Here is an 18,835-nt window from a genome sequence, read left to right as displayed (position 1 = left end):
AACCACAAGTTACAGCACGTGGCATCTGGGGAAGTATAGGGCCTACACATCTGTGGATTGCAGATTTTCTTATCAAATTTAAATTTGCAGCCAGCAAGTTGTCCTGGAAGGATCTCAGGCACGGTACAGGTCACTTCAGGGATACCGCAAAGTACTGTTATTGGCCCGCTGCTGTTCCTTATGACCTCCCTGAGTACGTGTAACCAGGATGTAAACTACAGAACGTCTGTTTGCAGACGACTGCATGTACGCTGTACCGGGAATTCAACAATCACGCCAGACTCAAAACAACTACAACATGACCTTGATGCTCTGCAGGCATGGGAGAGTGACTGACTTTCAACCCACGAAGTGTCAGGTCCTGCATGTCACCAACAAGAGGAAATCTCTGGGTAAGCACACCTGACATCCCTGGACAGCCTCTTGTGACAGAAGATATGTAGGTATCCATCTCAAGAGCAACCTCAACTGGACTCATCATATCGAATCCACAACCAGGCAAGCCAGTTCGAGTGCATTTCTCCAGCGAAACATCCGCACTTGCCCAAGAAAGATGAAGACACTGTGCTACCTCACTTTAGTTCGCCCCATCCTAGAGTATGCCTGCGTAGTGTGGGACCCTCATATGGCATGATAAAACATCCACAGGCTGGAAATGGTCCAATGCCGCTACGCCAGGTTTGTCATTGGAGACTTCGATCCATCGCACAAGCAGTGTGCATGAGGCAAATCTCTCGTTTGAAGAAGCTACACCCCTGTAGACAATGCCAGTGTATATCTTGGCAATCAAGGACTTAAAAACCAAAGATATAAAACACCTGTTTCTTGACCCTGGCCTAATCTAAGCATCAGTCACTGCCACAGGGGGGGGGGGGGGGGGGGGGGGGGGGCACCCGCGAGAGGAGGAGATTGTTTTGGTTTTGGCATGGGCTATATGTAGCTCCATGGTGCGTGTGTGTGTACGTGTGTGTGTGTGAGTGTATACATTCAGTATTAATAGGCTTGTGGGTGCGAAGTGTATGCAGACAGAGCATGCATGTACTGCAGTGACAATGCTCTCCTTCTTATTCCTGTATTTTCGTTATTTATGGGTCAAATTTTTTCGTTCGAAATTTAAAAAACGGATGACCATAGAATTTCTCAATAGAATATAAAATTGATTTAAATTGAAAACTTTAAAAAGAATAGAGAAAATTGAGTTCACTTTGAATGGTCTGCCACAGGCAGATATCCTTATCATACTCTTACGTAATATGACAGCTGTTGTAGTCATTAAACCCTGGCTTGGCCTCCAGGATTGCCACGCCTGAGTAGAAAGTTATTTTGCAATGGGCAAATACATATCCTCCCACTTCTCAAACGAGGATTCGTTGGGGGGGTACTCACCCCATCAGCTTCGTTTGCCAATGGGGTCTCGTCTCAAACGGGGGTTTGACGGCATGGACAGCACCCTAGCAGTGTGACAGCAATGCTAAGCAAACTCTAATGGTTATTATATACCTCATTTCTAGAATCCTCTCATCTGATTGGTTAAAAGGGGAGTCATGAAAATAGCTGTGCCCTATTTTTGAGTTACTGTGACCGGGGGGCGGGCACAGTTAGTAAATAGGTTTTAAAAACAGTCGCGACCCCGTACACATAGATCGCTCATATGTACGCACCAATGATACGACCGCCGCGCATTCTATCAGCGTGCTGTAAAAGAGACTAGCGGACTGGTTTGGAGACAGTCGAAACTCGCAACCCCGTACATATATACACTGTGTACACATAGATGATCACTCATGTACGCACCAATGATACGTACGACCGCCGCGCTGTCGATCAGCATTGATTACATCTTACAAGTGCCGTAAAAGAGACTAGAATCTATATTTTCGGTATCTATGTTTTGAAATTATTTTCGGTATATAAAACAAATAACAACTGCTTGATATTCGGGGTACAGTTAAAATTATGTAGGCCCTCGGTGATGTGAAAACCATAACCATGCCCTCAGCTTCGCTTCGGGCGTAGTTACGGTTTTCACATCACCTTGGGCCCATAATTTTAACTGTGCCCCTCATAGCAGTCATTATTTGTATAATGAAACACCCTGCTGGAAGATAGCTAGTCACCACCACCTCTGCAAACCTCTTCAAGCAGGAGATGCAGAGCTAGCATCCTGTATTTCTTAACAGAGGAGCATTGTTTTTAGCTGCACATAGTAAGATGTAGGACTTTTTTTTTAGTCACTGTACATACACCACACCAGACCTGCCAAATAGTACGACTATGCACCCGATGGTGGACTGTACTTGTAAAGGAGAAGAATATCATTTCAATGATGAAATGTAAATTTCTTAACGAAATTACTATTTTTCGTCACAATTCAATAAAGATAAAAATGTCCATTTCGTAACAAAAGTTTATCACTTAACTTATGAAATATTGCCATTTCATTATGAAATGACCATGTCATAAGTAACAAAAAACTATCACTTTACTGATGAAATATTGCTATTTCATAATGAAATGACCATAGGATGCCTATATTTCATAAGCAACAAAATGAAGTCATTTCATCGACGAAATGACCATTTCGTAGCAAAATGACTACTAGTATTCTGTAACGAAATGCGTAACGAAATGGCCATTTCGTAACGATATGACAATATTTCATAACGAAATACATGTACAGTTATTTCGTATTCAAACGAAATGAACATTTCGAATCGACAAAATGACTGATATCGTAACGAAATAGACCATGCGACACTTGGCGCCCCATAGATACCGTACTCTTTCTCTAGCTACAGCCACTCACAGTACACATTTTACTCGTACTCCATATACCGTGCGAATCCGCATAGCGCCATACAGAGCTATTATAAGGTACACAATCTCGCTACAGTAGTAAATTAACCCATAAACAAACATGCAAACGAGTAGTTTGGTAGCTGAGCTGCAGCAGGTGTGATGTGGCCGTGGCTTACTTCGTTCAGTCGAGTCAAGTCCTACCTGTATGTTGAGAACTAACTCGTTAGACTCTTGTTACACGCACGACAATCACCCACCGATCAGCTGAGAATTTCCTGACGACACCAAACCCGGCCCCTTCCTGAATGAACAACCTCTAATAAAGCCTCTTGTGATTGTGTTGAAAACAACACAACGTAAAATCGCGGGGAACACGAGACGGGTAAGCGATCAACGAACAGTAGAAACAGTAAATTTACTAGATCTAGACAGGATTAGCTTACAACACGTGTAGTTTTACAGTGATGTAAATAACTAAATTTAGACTAGAAGTTAGTAGACGTCTAATTGCGACTAACACTCACGACAATTTAGATTAGACTAACGTTAGTCGTTAGAAGTTATGTAGAACACTTATTTCAGTCCGGGAAACCCGCTCATGAGGACCACTCCCGCGTACGAGGACTGCTCGCCTCATGAGGACCGCCCCCATGCCTCATGAGGCCCCGGGGGAACGCCTCATGAGGCCCCCCTATTCATTTCTATTCATCTCACATCTGACGTATAAATTGTCGCAACTTTGCACGGTGATTTTTTTGTTACACACACATGTCCACTATCCATGATGAAAAGAAGAAAAAATCCTATCTGTTTTTTTTCTTCAAAAATCGAGTTTTAATCAACCGATGCAGAGCGCCCATTAAAACACGTGTGTTTTAAGCATGTGTTCCGGTACTCGTGGTACTGTGCTGTGTGCATGTGTGTGAGATTTTTTGTTGGGATGCAGTGTGTGCATGTGTCAACGTGAGTGTGCGTAATGAAAGCACTTACAGTACACCACATTGCATGCACATGGTTGCTCTAATGCCCTTCCCTGTGCGGCATGATTGAGAAGAGACAAACAGGTAACCCCGTCGCGGGGCGCTGTAACATTACGTATTTGTCCGTATGGGGTCGCTGCTGCGGTTAACAAACAGGGTGCTGGGCATTGGCACACAACATAACGCAATCAGTGGTAAACTTTCATCCTTCATCATGATTTTAAATGAATGGACGCTGCATTATTTTAATATCTCAAGCAGGGGATCAATAATTAACCTATCGCAGAGGACATTCTGTCCACTGCCTTGGCAAAATTATTTGGTGAAATAATGAAAATAAAAAAATCCAAAATTTTATCCCGATTTGTCCGTTTGTTGTGTTTATATCATGGTCCATGCAGTTACCGATTTACTCGCCTGATCGGCTGCGACCAGATACCGTGCAACATGGTGCAAAGCACGTCCGCACTTGTGTACAGTGACAGGGCTGTGTATCACACACAAAAGCCTTGCCCGCGCGGGTGGTTTGCGCGATTTGTGATGGGGTCGGAATGGATGACGGAGGCATAAAAATACTCACATAACTTGTGGCTAGCCAGGATGGAAGCTATTGTTTCACAGACTTACTGCCAGCTTTCTCACATTTTGTGCCATGATCATGACAGTTTTCTGTGATGTAACATTACAAATGCAAAGCTTGATAATCCTGCAGTGAAGAGGAAAGGCACGCAATTTTGCGATCGCACAGTGTTCGATGTGTGAGCTACGCAGCTAGAAGTGCAGTGAGTGAGGCGGGCTTTTTAGTAACCTTATCACAATGTCAATGGCATCCCATATATACAACAAGAGAAGCTCGCTAGCTGCTCAGTGTGCAGTGGTTCATGGGATATCACCTTTTTTGCGTATGGGGAATGAGGTACCGATAATATAGGACTGTAAAGTGCACAATTGCCTACAGTCTGTAGACCCTAACAGAAAATTATTTTTTGTTTTGTTTTGTCTTGTTCTTTGCTTGCCAGCAGATGAAGCTCCAGTACAGTGTATAGCACCAGAAATATAAACTGTGAATTTATATTGGAAGGTGTACAATAGGAATAAGTGCAAAGAATTTAAGTAAAAGCTCAGGCCCCTTTTGACTCCATTTTATTCCATTGGCTTGTCACTATTTGATAAGCAATTTTCAGCAGCTTTTGTTTGCTACACTTTTGAAGGTATTACAGGTTAAATTTCTTTGTAAATTCTGCCGTCCGCCAGCCTATGGGTGCCTTTCATGTGAGCATCCCATGGCATCCAGAGCAGACACTGCGCAAGTCATACAAACCGTCAGATTTTAAGAGCGAGCTTGTGCATGCACAACAGGAGATTTCTGCATGTACATAGCATTTTATTGCATGGCTTGTGTGCCGTCTGTCTGCACTTGAATGAAAGACACCAAAAGGCTTATGAATGGTGGAATTCACAAGGAAAGTGAACCTGTAATACCTAGAAAGGGATAGTTTTGCTGACAAATTTAAGTACCCACCTACTCTATCAGTGTGGAAAGATTTAATTTAGAATGCACAAGATCAGGTTAGTTCTGATTTATTTTTCTCTTTACAAATATTTGTGAAGTGATGTCAGACTTTGAGTTTTACGAAGCTGATTTGTACGTGGAGAGGTGAGAGCCACAAAAACAAAAAAAAGCACCAAAAATTTCGAGTCAGATCAGGCTTATAGGTGTGGCAGCCCAGCATTGAACCCACAGGCGCCTGTGCTTTGGTGGGTGGCTGCACATTGGTTAATAAAAATTCAATTTTTGCCAAAACGAACAGACAATTTTTTTTTCTCTTTTTGGCATTGATTGTGGACATATGTGTGCATAACAAAACATCATCATGCAAGTTTGTGGCAGTTTATATGTCAGATGTGAGATGGATGAGAAGTGAAGAGGAGACCTCAGAGCATCGTGAGCCGAGGGCCTCAGCACTCCTGGGGTGCTCATAAGGGGGAGAGTACCTTATGAGCAGAAGCCCCCGTCATGAGTGGATTTCCCAAACTGATTACACAGTTGTACTGTGGGAGCCAGAACGCTTCATGTTTGTGCTGGACGCAGTTGGGGCCAACTGGACGGGGGTGCGCTGTGTTGGTGGCACAGTGAAAGGGTTAGAAGCTACCAATAGTTCCCAGTTGATTTAGCTTGCTCCTGAATGTAGTATTGTTTGTAACATGTTTGTGACTGCCGATGTTTCACCACGCGTCACCGCAAACTTTTGTCCCCTGCATTGTAATTGGCCATTCCCCAAAAGTGTAGAATTCTAACCCCTACTGAGTGATATGTATCCATGTTTGTAGGCAGCGCTGTGGGATGATGAGAGGCCGAGGGAATTTGCAGTGAATCAGCAAGTTGCATGTATTACCGGTAGGTCACACTACATGACTACAGAGATCAAGTCGTGCAATACTGCCTTATGGGAAGGATAACAACAACAAGATGGCACAAACTAGATTTAGACATGAAATGTGTATTAAACTGGTGTAGTAATTCAGCTTTATGCCCATGGCTCTCAGCTGGCCGCCCATGCATTGCCGCAAGTCACAAGTCAAGTTCAGCTATGTTTTTGGGAAGGAGAATTTAGTTGAATGGTATGGGAGAAGTAGTGAAATTGTAAAAATGTGACCTTGTAATTTTACCTTTGTGTCTTGACCTTGAGCTTGTGCTTCCAAAAGTTGAAAGGCACAACTTTCTTCATTCACACATACATACATTGTATGCCAGGTATACTAGTACAACATACTTTCATGAATGAAGATATCTCCAACAGTTTTTTAGTTATCTGTACACTGTCCACAAAATTGATTGCTGACGAAAGGATGGACAACCTGAAAGCATAATGCCTCCGGCTGCATCATGGTTTTATAGCTTGATGTATACTTACAAAAGTGTTCTAAATCACCCTTTGAAATGGCCAGGTAGGGGCTTGCTGGCTTCAGCGACGTCGTACACCCACTGGAACCAAATTTATCTGAGTACCTCTTCCCTAGGCTGTTTGATCTGAGGTACATGGACTGACAGAAGCATAAAATACTGTGGATTGTAGAAATTCCAGAATGCTTGATGTATTCTACAAACTGAAAAAGGATATATTTCACTGTTCACTGGACAAGGATTTTACAAGGTTGCAAAGAAATGCTCCGCTATCGAGAGTCAGCACTTGCCCTGGGATTTTAAGTTCATATTGCCCAGCCTGTCAGACACTCAGCTGGGGAATTCTGTGCAAAGATACTGATGTTCTGCGTGGGACTTGACAGGGACTTGGCCAGATAATTAACATTTTAAAAATGCATTCTCAATGCAAGTCTCGGCCATACCCAGGTAAACAGGGATCGGGACAACAATTGACAAGTGCATTAGTCTAGTAGAAAACATCCTGGGACTGGCCAGTGGAACATATTTTATGAGATGGTGAGCTTGATTATCCTTGATTGTATGGCTTCTACATGTAGGCAAAAACCTCCAACCTCAATGAAACTTCTAGCCAGTCAGGATTATTTGGATCAGTGCAAAAGACATGGGCATAGAGCTTCTGGAAAATATACGAAGTCTACAGTTACAGTGTACGTGCTGATTAGCAACATGATGCGAGAGAATCAGAAAGCATGAGGCCATCTTCTGATGTGGTGGTATACTGCATGGTATAAATTTTGCCAATTTGGGATTTTTTTTCTCAGACCAAGGTGCATACATAATTTACCTATGCGAACCTATGAGTGAACATAAATGGCCATTGTTTTTGCCTCAACCATGGCATCATTTTGATACAGCTTAGTTAACCATGAAAAAACAAGTTAAATACATCAAATTTCGTAGAAATAGGTGCATAAAGTTTAGCATGTTACTACATTTATCCATCACATTAAAGTAATTAAAAAAAAGATCCCCAGATTTCCATTTTTCTGAAAATTATCTGTACAATGATAAGGAGACAGAAAATAGCATGGCAAAAGGGAAGGGGAAGTTAAAGTTTATTGATAATAAATGAAGGTTTGATTTATGATTTGATGAAGTTGCATTGGTTGCCAGGAAGACAGAGAATTGTATTAAAATGTTACTTGTTAAAAGGTACTGCATGGTCAAGCACGTGGTTATTCATCAGAATTGATATCAATGGAATCACATTCATATTCTCATAATTTGCGAAGTACACATGATAAGTTGCTTCTAAAGCAACCTCACTTAAAAACGAAAGTAATTTTGGGGGATTTTGCCTTCAGTTGTGCTGCTCCAAAACTTTGGAATAAATTACCTTCAGGAGAAAATGAGGAAGGCCCCATCACTTGCTGTCTTCAAATCTTTGTTGAAGACTTTACCTTTTTTCAGAAGCCTTTAATTAATTTGTTACCTATTTTTTGTGTGTCTAATCAGTAACAATGTCAGGAGCTCTGTTACATCACAGCGCAGCAGAGTATATTTACATAGTACAATTGTAGCTGCGCTATACAAATTTGTCTAATTATTGATTATTACCGGGTATATTGACGGTTGCTGTATCATGGCATATTACATAAAAGATGGCAAATGCTCCACTTCACTCCATTCAGTTGTACAATTTTCATAGGCTTATTTTCTTGTATGATTTTTTTTTTAACCATCTGATATTTAGTCCCTGTACCTCAGATGTGTCACTAATAACACTTGGAACTCTCAAACATAATAAGAGCTTAAGAGTTGTAATCTGGCAAGATACATCAATTTTTCTGTAAGTTATCAATATTATGACAAGACTGGATGTCAGTGGTTCTCTTTTCTCTTTTTCGTAAGGAGAGTGTATGATAAAAGCACAAAGTAATTTTGCCACAAAGGAAAGGCTTGTTAAACTAGAAAAGCACTCGGAGAGCGCAGACCCTTGCCAAGCAAGCAACTCATAACCACCATTGATTTCCACTCATAAATGCATGCAATTTCCTGATATAAAAGCTTCATTGTTTACCTCATCAGTTTCCAGCTGCGCGGTGCCTTGCCTGAGCAGAGCCTGCGCTTTAGTGTGCGTATCATGTAAACCTCCAGGATGTACAGCTTGATCTTCCAAGTTTGTGACCTTGTATGCCAAAAGATAAAAAATCCTTCATAATTCCATAAAAATTTCTGGATTACTACCACTACCGCTCTCTGCTCCCTGTGTCATTATCAACTTTTCCTGCAAGTTTCATTAAAGGACAAGTTCACCCTCATAAACATAAGGATTGAGAGAATGTAGCAATATTAGGAGAACACGTCATTGAAAGTTTGAGGAAAATCGGACAACCCGTTCAAAAGTTATGAATTTTTGAAGTTTTTGTGTAGTAACCGCTGGATGAGAAGACTACTGCAGTGTATGAATAACTTAGATGTCACATGCGTACAACAATATAAGGAAAATATAAAGAGAATTTCACAAAATTGCATCTTTTGAAAAAAGTACATATTCCCTTGACTCGTTACCGACATATGTTAGGGGTAATATTATTCCCCCTGCTTTTAGAAAGAGACAAGTCAAGTGCTCTTTTATTATGCGAAAAAAGTGAAAATATGTTGAATTTTCTTTACATTTTCTTTATCCTGTTGTACGCATATGACTCACAAGCTGTAGTAGTCTCCTCATCCAGCGGTTCCAACACAAAAATTTTAAAAATTCATAACTTTTGCATCGATTGTCCAATTTTCCTCAAACTTTCACTGATGTGTTCTACTAACATTGTTGCATTTTCTCAATCCTTATGTTTATGAAGGTGAACTTGTCCTTTAAAATTCATTTAATTTGTGAGTTGTATGAGGAACAGATGATTAAATTTTGGTATAGTGATCCGGGAATTTGTATTATATTTTTGAGGGATTTTCAATTTTTTGGCAGGTAGGGTCAATGAACTTGGGAGTTCAAGCTGCGCATTTTTGAGGTTTGCATACGCTCACCAAAGTGTGTGCTCTAGTTTCTGCTAGGGTGAGGCGCCGCACAGCTGGAAGTTGATGACGTAAGAAAAGGCTTCTACGGTATATTGGGAAATCAGGCAATTTTCAGCATGCATTCGTATCCATGGGTGGAAGTCACTGACCTTCATGGAAGAACAAGATCAGTCGTGGAAGTACACATAGTTGTAAGCTGCTTGGCAGAGGTCTGCACTCTCAGAGTGCTTCTCTAGTTTCTTGTTATTTTTTTACTTATTTTTCATGTTTCTTATGCATCGTGATGGGGATGCACACCACCACCACCAAAAAAAAAAAAAATGCTTAAAGGGAAGGTAAACCCAAAGAGCAATGTGGATTGAGTGAAAGCAGCAACATTAGTAGAACACATCAGTGAAAGTTTGAGGAAAATCGGACAATCGATACAAAAGTTATGAATTTTTTAAGTTTTAATGTTGGAACCGCTGGATGAGGAGACTACTAGCGGATATGACGTATGAGTGGACAACAATACAAAGAAAATATAAAGGAAATTCAACAAAAATTCGCTTTTCTAGAATTATGAAAGAGCAATGGACCAACCGCTTTCAGAAAGCAGGGGGAATAATTGCTACCCTTAACATATGTCAATGTCAAGTTGATGGAATTTGTAATTTTCATGAAAATTGGATTTTTGTAGTATTTTCTTTATATTTTCTTGGTATTGTTGTCCACTCATACGTCATAACCTCTAGTAGTCTCCTCATTCAGCGGTTCCAACACCAAAACTTTACAAATTCATAACTTTTGCATCGATTGTCCGATTTTCTTCAAACTTTCACTGATGTGTTCTACTAATGTTGCTGCTTTCACTCAATCCACATTGCTCTTGGGGTTTACCTTCCCTTTAAAAGTGCATGTAATGTTGTAAATCATAAAATGATGGAAAATCTGTGATCCCATGACTCTCTCTTTCAATCTGCCATAATTACCGGTAGAATTCTATTCACACCAAGATGCTACATGTACATGTATACGAAGTGTGTGTTGCAGATGCTTGACTTTATCTGCATTACATACAGGTGCTGTTATTCATCAAACTCTTTATGTGTTTAAGTGCATTTATACTTGCCTACAAAAATAACAATAAAAATATATCTTGTGCATATGGTTGAAATATTAAATTTGAATTGCTTCCTTGTATACTTCCTAGACACAATGATTATTTTCTCTGTCTGTTTATAGGTATTATTTGTGTGTGTGTGTGTGTGTGTGTAGTGTTTGTGTGCATTAACAGACATTCTATATTCTACAGTATGTGTATTTTGAGTAGTGGGGAGATCAGCCATAATTCTCTCTTCCCACCTCCCTGCTCTCATGATTTAACACCTGTTTTAGCTTCAGAGCGATAACCATAGAAAGTACATGCGCTAGTGAACTGCTGCCGAGGAACTTACAAAATTGTTTTCATTTGGATCTGCATTTGGCAAGTTGTCAACCATTGTCCAAAAAAAAAAAACTTACTGTAAAGGGCTCCCCTGATGGTACAAGCTCATGCCCTCAGTTCCATTGTGTTGCAATACACAGAGCATTGTGATGTGAGTTACATTGCACACCAAGGAGGTACGAGAGAACACTGTACTGCTCTAGACATGAGTCCTTTGGGGGAATAAAAAATCATAAAGAACCATGCTAGTTGTGCTTGTGTCCAGGCTTTTCAGCCAACAGAGTTACTTGCAGGGATTTTTTTATTTATTTATTTATTTATTTATTTATTTTTTATTTTATTTTATTTTATTTTTTTTTTTTTGGGGGGGGGAGGTGTTGAAGATGGCTCTCTAATTTGCTAATCCTGCCCCTTGCTGTCTCCCCGACTTACAGTGTTTCCCTGGAAACCTGAAGGCTCTGGGTGGGTTCAGTGGCTAGGTTCAATGTTGTATGAAATCCCACTCAAACCTCTACCGTCTACTTGTACAGGCAGTAATCACAGTCGTTAATTTGTTTAATCTAACATTGGTTGTGGTTTTCTATCTTGTCGTGATATGACAAGTATGAGAGTCAAACTCTAAAGGTGACAAAGGGTCATCACCAGGTGACATCATCAAACTGGTAATATCCTGTCATACTCTTGATATGTGTCAGACTTCAAGACTTTGCTACAGCTTATATCACGGCAGTCATGGTGCTTTTTGTCTGTCAGTGTAACAAAATACACCCATGTATTCTAATTGAAGGACAAGTCTACCTTCATACATGTGGATTGAGTGACTGTAACAATATTAGAAAAACACATCAGTGAAAGTTTGGGGCAAATCGGACAATCCATTCAAAAGTTATGAATTTTTTAAGTATCTGTGCAGTCACTGCTGGATGACAAGACTACCACAGTGTATGATGTCACATGCGTAAAATGGTATAAGGAAAATAAAAAGAGAATTTCACAAAACTTTACTTTTTGAATAAAGTGCACATTTGTTCGACTTGTAACTAATGTATGTTAAGGGTAATATTATTCCCCCTGCTTTCTGAAAGTGAGAAGTCAAGTGTTCTTTATGATATGCGAGAAAAGTGAAACTGTGTTGAATTTTCTTTGTTCTTTCTTTATATCATTGTACACATGTGACATCACAACTTATAGTAGTCTTCTCATCCAGTCGTGACTGAGCAGAAATTTCAAAAATTGATAACTTTTGAACGGATTTTCAGATTTTCCTCAAACTTTCACTGATTTGTTCTACTAATATTGCTGCATTCACAAAACCCACATGTCTATGAAGGTGAACTTGTCATTTAATGTGATTAGACTTCCAGTTGCAGGCCGAGTGACAAGTGTTTTGTACACACATGGAGTATGGCGATTCTTCTTCTTCCTCTTCTTCTTCCATATGTGACCGTGCATCACAAAACGAACAAAAAGTCGCACGCACTGATTTTGTGTGAGGAGGGAAAATAGGTGAAAAGTATCAATTTGGTCAATCTTAACTTTTTTATGTTTTCTAAAAGAGCAAGTCGTCTTCTACATTATGCTAAAATTTGGTATTATAAAATGAATCGGAAAGTGTGTTTTTCAGCAATTTATCTCGAACACTTCTTTTTAAATAGTGTGAATAGGGGAGTCCCCCCTTCATTTCTTTAAAAAAAAAACCTGTACACACTCTTCACTTTTGACTCTAATAACTTTAGAGAGAATGATGCTACTGCTTTGAAAGTTGGCATTTATCACGGACAGAAAGTGTTAATAGAACATGCTCAATTTCAGCTTAATCTGATAATCCCTTTATTGCAGTTAAATCGGTGGTTTTCATCCTGTTTTTTGTCCCATTCATTGCATAGGTAGCACGGCTTGGTGAAGATGTATAACGCTTGAATAGATCCTGTACTTCAGTGTCTCTTCTCTCAGTTCGCACTTTTCAGAAGTGTGTGCTTTCTTTCCAAAATTTAGATAGGTTAGGGGAGTCCATTTGATTTGAGTTAAATACATTATTTTAAAGCTTGAAGTCTGCTCTTTCAGAATATGCTCTTAACTTCAAATCCATGTCTGGTGACTTTTTGCTTGTTTTGTGGCTCAGGGTCACATATGTAGTGTATCCTTCAGGGTCTGAACATTAATCACACTGCAGAGTCTTGTCTTTTACTCTACAAATAATTAGCAAGTTATCAACTTTATTCCTATGCTGCTAGGTAATTCAGGTATCAAAGCAACAACAAAAAAAAAAGGAAAAGAGAGAGAGAGAGAGAGTACATGTACAATACAATTGAATGCTAGAGTCAATAGCTTTGTTGAATCTCACACATTATCATAATGATGTTGAGTGATAATACTGTAAAATGAGGAACTGTTCGCGTGCATTTTAATTTCGCGAAAGCCAAGATTCGCGAAATTGAAATGCATGTGAAAGTTGTTGTCTGCACTATAGCATTGAATGTTAGAGGCAACTCGCGAAATTTCATGCCGCGAAAATATTGTTTTACAGTATGAACTTTGTTTATCTGTATTGCTGATTATAATGATAACTGCTAATTATTCACATGCAATAAAAGAGAGTAATGTATAGTATTACTTGATTCTACAATGTGTTAAGTACAGAAAATTTCATTTTCATTGACAGTGTTAGCAGGGTGTTGAATTTTTTGTTTGACCAATGACTTTTTATATAAACATTAATTTTGATACTGCCAATACACATCAAAGGGCAGATGAGTTTGGCATAGGAGATCAATGTTTATATCTGATCATTATTTGAAGACTACAGTGTACATAGGTTCTGGCTTTGCTTTCCATATAAACCCATCAGGTAAATGATCAGAGCGGGCATGTCAGCCACTTCGCAAGGAGACAATATATTACTCAGCTTCTTGGGTGAGACATTCAATGAGGGTCCCATGAGTAGGAGAGTCACAAGACATGCATGATTACAATCCCACTTCACCTCTTGTAAAGGGCAAAAGGGCGGTTGGATGGATGTCATGTCTACATCAAAATTGAGGGGCTAGGTTCGAGTACATTGTAGTTTGCAGCCACAAACCCTTGTTGTTTGTAAAGGAGTCTCCGCCAAGATTATTATGTGCACCACTGGCACTCTCCTACAACAAGTAGTGGATAGGCCCTGCGTTGTAGCAGGGAGGTGGTCCACCTCCCTACAGTGATACAGTGATACAGTGATTTTTATATCTTGAACCGCTCCTTCAGGGGCATGGAAGAAATACATTTGAGTATCAACAATCTTTACTTTACAACAAATATAAATATACATATTAAAAATATATATAATAGCTCTAACAGCAAACAAGTAAGGGCAAGAATTTATTAAAATGAAGTACATGTACACTGAATGGACTAATAACATGACATATTCTATTTTAAAAAGTCTGCTATGAACACTAGTTTTTTTTTTTTAATGTAGCTTCTGGGAGAGGCTGCAGTGCCAGTGGTGCATGTAGTAGTCTTGGCACATGCAGACTCCTTTACAACCAACAAGGATTTGTGCCTGAAACTGAGGTTTGAGTCCCAGTGAGTCCAGCTGAATAATTGTTTAATACAATGTGTATGTACTGTCTGTACAGCTGTATAAGTAAAGTGTACCTGCCATCCCCTCTAGGTTATGGTAGAAACACTCAGTCCCTCGGTAATATAATAGAGATCCCATGTATGATGAGAGAGTCACTGGTCATGGAAGTGAAAAGGTTCCACTTCACTGTTTGTTCCATGCACAGACTTCAGAAAATTATGCCCACATCTTGTGGTATGCCCCCAAGCTACTGAATAATCAGCAAATGGTTCCACCACAGCACGCTGTTCCACATGATTAGATTACCTCGAGCAATGATGGGAAAACACATGCAGCAGAAAATGGGTTGCCATATTGCATGTGTGGTTCATTATCCTTTAACCGAGGTGTTATGTATCAGTACATATGTACTTTACCTGGCTGTATTAGAGTTTATGTATATTTTTACCATACGAGAGAGATTTTAGCGCAGATTTTAAATTTTATATGAAATATATCCGTTGTTACAAACTCAGGTGTGGTATTTTTTAAAAATCATATTATATTGTTACATTTTGTATGTACTGTACATGATACAGCTGGATGTTGAAGAGATGATAGAGATGAAATTAAGTCAAACTTGACCCCAATTATTATTATTATTATTATTATTTGCTTTGATACGTTACTTGTACAGTAAAACTGGCCTTCATGTATTTTCGGACACTAAAAGTATAACATGCACTTACAGCATACAAGAAGAAGCGACATGTACTTTGTATGTAGTTTTTGCACTTGCTAGTATATAATTTCTTTTACCCATTTTATAAAATACAAAGTAGTTTCCTTTGCAGTGAATATCGAAAAGATCCCACGTGAGATGTTCTTCTATATTTATGGTTTCTCATCAGCATGAGGGTAATATTCATTAATTACTCTTGGTCCAACCCCAAGGCTGTGTGTAACATCAGAATTATCCTTAAGATTAAACAAAAGTGGTATTACAAGAAAGAAGATGAATAGATTTGACTAAATCCAGCATTAAGAGAAGAAACAGACCTTGGGCTTTCAAAACAAAGAGATAACTAAACCTTGGTAATATTTGATACTATGGACACCAAGCACTATCGACAAATAAGATACCACTAGAATGCATACTAAATTAAGATTCATGTTTATTTTAGAAATTGTTCGAAGCTTTGTGGGCCATCTCTTCCTTTCACACAGAGCTCCTAGAAAGACCAAGAAAATATATGTAGTGCATTTTGATTGTTTTAATAGGAAATTGATATTTTAGGACCATGTTGTACTTTGATTCACCAGTACACGTTGTACTTTTAAAGTACGGGTACACATGGTGTTGAAAAGGGAGAAACAATTATTTAAAAAAATCTGTAATCTAATTATATATGAAACAAAGAGTTGAAGAATCCCTGTACTGTTGGTCATTCTTAAAAGATCTTCTTCTGTATTTCTCTTTGTCAACCTACTCAGGTATACCTTGTGAGAGCTCTGCGTCAGCTGTGTATTCTAAAGTCATCGTCAGCAAGGGCACAACTCCACATCAGATCCTCTCCACAGTGCAAGAAGGAAGTTTGTTTCAACTGGGGCGCCATGCTTAGGTAGCATACCATCAAGAGTGTTCCCATGTGGCTCCAGGGTCGCTTCAGCCAGCTGACTGGGTCCCTCCCAGCCTTCAAGTGGAGGAAGGTCTGCCTTGCTGCAATCCTCATCTTGGTGGTCTTTGGCTACATTGGGCCCCTGGTCATCCACCATGGCAAGACCACACAGGTGACCATGGAGTGCCTGGGCACCATTGTGACCCAGATAGAGAAAGAGTATGGTCCATCGGGTGCCACGATACTCCATGCAGGACGTGACCCTGACCAGCCCAAGGTGCTGCCACTTGTGGGCAATGGCTACCTGGAGTTCATAGTTGACCACACCAAACCGTACAACCTTCACCTACGAGGAGACTCATGGGTGGCTGATGCCCCCTATCGCCCTCTGCTGCGTGTCAAAATAGATGGCTACACTGACCAGCGGGCAACAGTAGTAAATTACAGGAAGGGCATGGTGGAACACATACAGTGCTATTATGTACAAGATTCTTGTGTGCAAGTCAAAGTAACCACACTCGCACATAGAACTCGGGAGGCCATCTTGTACCAAGAAGTGGAAGTGGAGAATACAGCATCTGTGCCTGTTACTCTGTTGGTTTCCAGGAATGGGCCCAGCCATTGGAAGGGCTCAGGAACAAGTAATGAAATATTTGAAGTCAATGGAAAGTCCATCAGTTATGTCATATCAACTGGAAAGTTTCCGGCACCCTATGTGCGAGACACACAGGGACAGCACTATGTGGCATTGGTCATTGTGGCTACTGACTTTGATAAGAGGGTGGAGATACAGCCAAACTCTAGGTACTCTAAGGAGACCATCACTGTCACTCGCTTCTCTGAGCCTGTATTAGACATACATGCTGACACTGATGTGTTGGCAAGCCTGACAGATAAAACAGAAGAGGAGCTGTTCTCCTTGTTACATCTAGATTTTAGAGACATTCTGGATGAGCATCTCAGTGTATGGTCAAATAGCATGTGGAATAGTAAGCTGCTTGTGGAACCCTTGCTGAGCTCTGAGGAGTCTCCCAATGTCCCGCATTTGACGACAGAACTTGTCACAGCGACATTTTTCTACATGATGTCATCTGTGAAGGCCCCACTCCTAGTACCTGGTCTTGGTGCACAGGAAAAGAAGGGCTTAGTGAGTGCCTTGCAGCGACCACAGTCCTGTTTCAATGGACAACCAACATTCAACAACGCTGAGCTGTGGAAGCAAGTTGAGAAGGCCCAAGAACTCCAGGATCTTGTCTCCCACTGGATGCACACGCTGTACAAGCATGGCTGCAGCTCCCTGCTCTCAGCTGGGGTGACTGGTGTGACACAGGCCATGCTTCTCAGCATCTTCTCAGCACAGTTCACTGACAAAGAGCTTTCATTTCATGCTGACCCAGCTCAACTCAAGGGCCGATTCCTTTTTCAAAACATTCTGTACAATTCATCCTACCTGCAAATAAATATTGATCCTTCTGGCCCAGCTGAGAACCAGAAGGTCACCTTGCGGGTGAGCCACTCCCAGAACCAGGAGGAGCGGGCGCGCCCTCTTTTTGCCTGTGGATCTGGGTGTCTTCAGGCATTGCAACTCACAGAGAAGGACCAGAAACTGGACTTGAAGTGGACAGAGCCCCAGACTCCGTTCCTGTATGTGTCGCATGACCGCAAGCACCTTGAATATCTCCAGCACATTATCCACTTCAAGAAGTTGCGCTGGCTGGATGAGATTCCTGCCAAGACTGGCGAGGACCACCATGGGTTTCAGGTACCAATGCTGGTCTGGGTGGTGCTTATCAGTCTCATAATCTGCTTTCACTTCATCCTCTTTAAGATGATTTGGAATGAGTGTTGTCGGGATAGTCCCACAAACTGGCCTAAGTCCAAGTTTAATGCAAAGCCATGACTTTTTTTTGTTGTTTTGTTAACAATTTATCCTGTGTCATATCACTGTCAGACCGGATGGAGGAAATTGTCAGCTGACATCATATAGCCTGTGGAATGTAGATTTTTGGTTTTTAGTGGTTTGGGTCCCCCCCCCCCCCTTTCAGTGTCATATCTATATAAATTATCTTAATGATCCTTGGGGGTAAGGGGGGGGGGGGGGCGTAGGGGGTGTTTCACGAAGATTTAAGTCGAACTTAAAGATCAACTTAAAATCATGGTATGCCGTTGGTTTCTCTTTTCAGTTTTATTAAATGTCTTCAGAATCCACTTGAAATTGTTATCAAAATGTACAGAAAAAAAATCCTTTGTCCCTTCGTTTATTTTTAAAAGTAATGTATGTACAGTATGTATAAAAAAAAAACAAGTTTCCAAAATTTCCATTCATACGTGAAAGTCAGAATATTATTGAAGTCACACACAGCCTGCCATACTTTTAAGTTGATCTTACAATTTGAGATTGACTTAAATTCTTTGTGAAACTGCCCCCTGGAGTGTTTATTTATCATTTGAAACTATGTGTATCTCCCTTCAGCAGTGTGGGCAGGATGTCATATCTAAAATCCTCAACCAGTGAATTTTCCCAACAGAAAAGCTGTTTCATGTGAAAGTTGT

General features: G+C 40.3%; 1 protein-coding gene across 1 annotated transcript; it reads left to right on the top strand.

Moving 5' to 3' along the window:
• Positions 1-2,922: 2,922 nt before the first annotated feature.
• Positions 2,923-18,270, top strand: LOC139728205 (uncharacterized protein KIAA2013 homolog). Its single transcript, XM_071639166.1, has 2 exons — positions 2,923-3,181; positions 16,158-18,270. Exon 2 carries the CDS (start codon positions 16,311-16,313, stop codon positions 18,180-18,182), a length of 1,872 nt encoding a protein of 623 aa, XP_071495267.1. The 5' UTR covers positions 2,923-3,181; positions 16,158-16,310; the 3' UTR covers positions 18,183-18,270.
• The last annotated feature ends 565 nt before the right edge of the window (positions 18,271-18,835 follow it).

This window comes from Diadema antillarum, unplaced genomic scaffold, assembly GCF_040938485.1.
Source record: "Diadema antillarum isolate AM-2024a unplaced genomic scaffold, OU_Dant_1.0 seq00000169_RagTag, whole genome shotgun sequence".
NCBI lineage: Eukaryota > Metazoa > Echinodermata > Echinoidea > Diadematoida > Diadematidae > Diadema > Diadema antillarum.
Note: the sequence above shows the minus strand (reverse complement) of the source record. Positions and strands in the feature narration are given on the sequence as shown.